The sequence below is a fragment of the Atta colombica genome, unplaced genomic scaffold (assembly GCF_001594045.1).
Source record: "Atta colombica isolate Treedump-2 unplaced genomic scaffold, Acol1.0 scaffold49, whole genome shotgun sequence".
NCBI lineage: Eukaryota > Metazoa > Arthropoda > Insecta > Hymenoptera > Formicidae > Atta > Atta colombica.
The window spans coordinates 1,882,529-1,888,462 of NW_017259538.1; the positions used below are offsets into that span (position 1 = coordinate 1,882,529).

Consider the following 5,934-nt stretch of genomic DNA (forward strand, 5'->3'; position numbering starts at 1 on the left):
TCTCTCTCTCTCTCTCTCTCTCTCTCTCTCTCTTTCTTCTCCCCTCCTTCTTCTTAATAGAATAAATTTAAAGAATAAATAAAATGAAGCAAGTAAGTAGAAAAAAATCGAAACTGAAACAAGAATGTTTGATATTTTATTAAACCGGAACCAGAACTAAATCGAAAAAACCTTTCGGTCCCTGCATAAAACTGCACTTTCATAATTTCCAATTTATTTATTAACTAAGAATAAATTCAAACTGGTTCGTTGTATGTAAAATAAATTATTATTTTTCAACTTTTTTAATTTACAACGCATTACATAATGAGCCAAAGTCAAAGTATGATATATCATGAAGTGTACACGCTTTAACGTAGATTTATCAAATATGTCGCTACACATAAAAATAACAATAAAATAAACTAAAGTTTTAGTTTTTATTTTATTGTTTTAAAAGTGATTTTATTATAATAATAATATAATATCACTTTGGTTAAAACGAGAGTAAACACAATATAATTTAAATATAATTTTCATGATTTTTAAAATACTTTTTATTTTGCTCGCTTTTTTACTTTTAAATTTTTTTGTTTCTTTTTACCTTCTCTAAAATATTCACGGTTCATTTAGAAAGATTATAGCATGCATGTTGGTGTGTCGCGGCATACTAATTAAAAAACCTTGAAATATATGTAGATCATATCTCCTTATTTAATTTTTATTAAAATAGATGAGGATTGTTTATATAAAATTGCAATCACGCTGTTGTGCTTATCTTCAAATAGTTACATCTTACAATTAATAAGATTTTTAACTAGATTTGCTTCATTTTATAATATTTTTCACAATTCATTTATAAATTAAGTACACGTAGATAAATTCATTAAATCTAATATGTTGTATGTATAAAATAAACTATGGCTATGTATGTGTCTACTTAATATGATTTACAAATGCTTCAATGCATTTTTTATTGGTCAATGAGTAAAATTCTTTCTTTCGATTGGTCAATCAAATCTGTCGAAACATTTGTAGTACCAAGTAGATCACACCTTACATCTTCTTGTTAAATTTTTATTGGAAAATAGATGCGAATTATTCATAGAAAATTGCAATTACGCTGTTACACTACTTATCTTTGAACAGTTCCATCTGAGAGCTGCAGTTGGACTTAATGCTTTATTTCATAATTTCTGCAACTCATTTATCCAATCGCAAGAACAAGAATCTGTCAAAAATGTTATTTTAAGTTACGAGTACTTGCCTCTCAAAGCTATCCAGCGATCGACCAGCCGGTTGACGGGATGAAATATGATAGTCGTTGCCCACGCCACGCCCAGTTTATCATATTTCTTGAAGTGCATTATCATAATAGCATCGTGCATGGGATCGGCCGTCGCATCGTCGTTCCGTCGATGACACATCACATCCTAAACTTGCGCAGAGATCGATGCAACCAGCGCGTCGCGTTGCTTTGCGTCGCGATGCCATTCCGGCAGGGAACTTAAAAGCAAACGTCTATATATTTAACCCTTATGATAAGAACTTTTTAAGGGTGAGAGAGCGCTTTTTGTTAGGGCGGTGTGAGTTCGTACTTGAATAACTAAAACGCATATCACCTTAATAACATGCATCATTAGGCTCAAATGGCAGCGATAATGATTGTCATATTTGAATAGCAATTGCATTTGTTATAATTGTGCATAGACATAATTTTAAAAAATTTATTTTTTTTCCATTCTTATTTTGTAAAATAAAATAAATCTGTTGAAAATTTAATTTATTTAAAAAAAATAAAACTATAAAAATTGTTTATTTAAATAGGTATAAAGGGACGTTGAAGAGAGTAATTCTCAACACATAGAAAAATGGCTTATTAAAAATATGACTTATTGCTAGCTTGTTGCATGCCTATTGTACTACTGAATTAACATCACAAATTGTCCTTTTCTATATATATATATACAGAAAATAATTACAAAATATCATTTGCCCTCTTTTTGTAACATGTAGGATGTTATCTGAAACAATTATCTAGCATATTATGTAAAGTATACTGTATGAATACTAAGATCATGCTACAGCTTTGATTACAATATTTTATGTCACGTTATCAAACCTCAATGATAAGTATGCGCATACTAATGATTATAGTGTTTAAAGCTTTTTTTTACATAATTATAGTATGCTGAATGTGTAAAATGTTTTTATCGCTTCCATTTTTATGAAGTTTCTCTTATGAAGTTATAAAAAATATTTAAGTTTAATTGAGAATTATTTACGGAAACTTTTACGATAATTTTTTATTCAAATTTAATAATAGAGTATGTTTAAAATAAGATATAGTTTAATCTGCCAACAATAATGATTTTATTCAAATAAAAAATAAATAAAAGTTTAATGTATTGAAAATTTCTAATGATTGAATTAATTTTTATATGCATTATGTTCTTATATTGCATACGTTTATATACACACACAATTCATATGACTTTTATATTTTAATATACACATATACAATACTTCGTCTTTAAAATATTATTTACAATTATTAGAATATATAATTATATATAATTATTACATATTTGTGCCATACACACACTTCTTTTTTCTTCTCCACATATTTCTCTTTTGCACTTATATAATATAATTTGTTTTTAACATATTATTAGCTTTATTCTGTTTTTTAAATAAAAAGTGGATTTTTTTATACAAATACTTCATTTTTCTTTTATAACACATCAATTAGCAAAACAACGAACATATGCGAAATTGTCGTAAGAATTATACTCACCCAACATGTCAAGTTACAATGATAAAAGAGCGACTAGAGAAAGAAAAAAGTCAACTATGTCTTTTTCCGATACAGAGCGCGTTGGTATAAAAAAGATGCACGAAGGCGATAGAAACAGTCAGGTGGAGATTTAATCAATTTTTCTTTTTGTCTCGTAAATCTTCGTAGACGTAGCATCTTCGTCCATGCGAATCACTCTCTCGATTTTTTATTGAAACTTTCGCGTGTTCCTTAAAATCTACTGCTTAAAACACTTCCTTTTTTCGTTTCGATTGTTCTGAAAACTTATATACATAATATATGGTCACACTTATGCAACTCGATTTCTCTAAATCTTTTAAAACAGTATGAATATTAAATGCAGGAATAATTTTTAATAATATTGAATATAAATATATATCGAAATTAAATAATGTTGAATAATCATCAAATCATATTTCTTCGATAAAATTAAAATGTTAAATTATTCCATATATATAACAATTAAATATAACAATTCTATAATTATTCTGTATCTTAAGATAAATTTTAGACATTGTGATAATTGATTTCCTTTTTGACTAAAATGATGAGAATTATTCTGATTAAATATATTTAAATTAAATTTATATCGTATTAGGGTCATAGATAACATACAGAAAACCTAAATAGTAAAATGTAAGCGAATCATATCGTAGAGGCAGCCATAATGTAAGTAGAAAATTCAACACTAACTTTCTTATTTACTATTTATATTTTTACTGTTTAAGTTTTTTCTGTATATTATCGCTCTAAGGCGATATAAATTTAATTTAAAAGTTTAATATTTAGTATATATTTAATAAGAATGTTTCTCATTATTTTTAAATAAAGATTAATGATTACATCTGAAATTTATCTCAAGACACAGAATAATTATAGAATTATATGTGAAATAATTAAATTACAAAAATACACACATTCATGAAACATGTAAAATAGTTTTTAATAGTTTTTATATTATATGTTATTATATTTCTGCTTCAACGCAATTTTAACTTACGTGATAGACTTACGTGATTTATTTGCAATTTATCGAGCTTATTATTAATTTTGTATGTTTGTCTGTTTTCAGCAAAATCGAATATGTTCATAAATATCGAGCCAAGAGGAGAGACAGCCGTGCGAGTCGGTGAAACTTTACAAATTCTCTGCACCGCTCCACGAGAGCTTCGTGTTTGCCGTGTAGAAATACCTGGCGAGGGTAGCATTGTGCTAACCGGGTCAGATCCCCCGTCGGAAGATGGCAACATCGAATATTATGGAAAGGGATTAACTACTGGCGAGTGCGGCGTCCGTATCGCTAAAGTGAAAGAAAGTTATCATGGCATCTTCAAATGTTCCTTGACGACCAAGAATACTCGACAAGAAGCAACTGCTTCTCTCAATATCGTTGTCGCGAGTGAGTTCTCACTTTCTATCTTTGATAATATTCTAGCTCGATGAAATCATTAAATATAAACTTGACATATCAGAACTTTAAAGGAAATATATTTTTAAGTTATATTTTTATTAAGAAGATATCTGTGTTCCAAAGCTAAAAAGCTATAAACGATGTATTAAGATGGAAAATCCTCAAACTTCGTAACTTCTTTGAAGAAAATATCCATAAAAGCCTCAAAAAGCATTTAAAAATTATGTCATTTCTAGAATAGAAATATCTGTGTAGATATATCTTTTTTCTATAGATATATATGTACACACAACACACACACACACACACACACACACACACACACACACACATTAAGATTTAAAAATTTGTTCTTCTTTTATATTTTAAATATAAAAAATTAAATATAAAAAAAGCATGTATAATTTTAGTATATCGTTTATTATTTGATACATAATCATTTTAACCACTTTGTATAATCGACTTTGTATAATCACTTTGATCTATACTTTGTATGTTTTTTAATCTGTAATATGTTGATTTAAAATTTTTATCTTAATTTATTTATCTAATTAATATTTATCTAATTTAATAGCAAATTATTATTTAATTTTTAATCGCACAGATATAGATAATTATTTTTATGTATTACATTACACCTAAACTCAAAGGTAATTAAAAGTGAGTGTAAACGGGGGATTGTGAAGTGCGAAGTAATAAATAAATTAAAGAATAGGATACTTTTGACAAAGAGGTTACGATGAAAAGAGAAACATTAATTAAAACAAGAAGCAAAAAATAAACGCTTGTTCCAGTCGCTAGAACTGTATTCGAAAAGTAATTAATCTTCCTTAAGGAAATTGCTTACGGAGACTGAAATAAGCACCCGGAGCAAAATTACTATTTAAGATGAACCCGATAAAGATAAATGGCAAGATTCGTGAATATCTTAGGAAAATCTTTTATGTTATTTTAATACAAGAAAAAATATCATGGAAACAGTTAAATTTAAGTTACTATTTCCGCATCAAATTCGAGTAACAAAAATGATAAAGTATATAATAAAGTATAGAATAAAGTATAGAAAATGTCGCCGTTTATGTTGTTTTCTAATTCGATTTGATCTCTGATACATGCGATACATGCGTAGCAAGATCTAAAGAAATTCTTACTTCTTAATTTCTCAGAACCTCCCGAAACTGTTGAGATTTTCACGAATTCAGGGAGTCTTGGTGGAAACACGTTTAGAAAAGGCGAAAAATTGGAAATTAGCTGCAAGGCTAAATCTGGACGACCAGCAGCGAATTTGACTCTGTTTCTCGGTTAGTATATTTAATATTCTAAAGAAGCGTGTACTTTTTTCCAACTTTCTGATCTCTTTTATAACAAAGATAATTACATTATAAATAAAAATAAGAAGATGACTTTGAAAAATGTAATTGTACAATATATTATAACAAATAACTATAAGTTAATTAATTATATAATAAAGATATATTTCAATCATTTGGATAATGAGTTAACTTTTTCTTTCAAAATTAAATAATAAGAAAATTTGAAAGAAAATATATAGCAATATTGTAAACACAAACAAATACTGGAATAAGTCGTGTTTACTTATCTTTGAGTTAATAACGTGTATTAATTTTTGAAAAAATAGATTTAATAACAAATTAATATTCTCTGTATCCATAATATACAATTATTACATTATATAAAATATATAAAGTATGTATAAAATATATAT

General features: G+C 27.1%; 1 protein-coding gene across 1 annotated transcript in view; it reads left to right on the forward strand.

The window, feature by feature from the left end:
* The window catches only part of LOC108691679 (fasciclin-3), a 376,079-nt gene that overhangs the window by 358,912 nt on the left and 11,233 nt on the right, over nt 1-5,934 (forward strand). The window contains exons 2-3 of the mRNA XM_018199549.1: nt 3,870-4,196; nt 5,375-5,509. Coding sequence (XP_018055038.1) covers nt 3,870-4,196; nt 5,375-5,509 — 462 coding nt within the window. The remainder of the gene's footprint in view (nt 1-3,869; nt 4,197-5,374; nt 5,510-5,934) is intronic.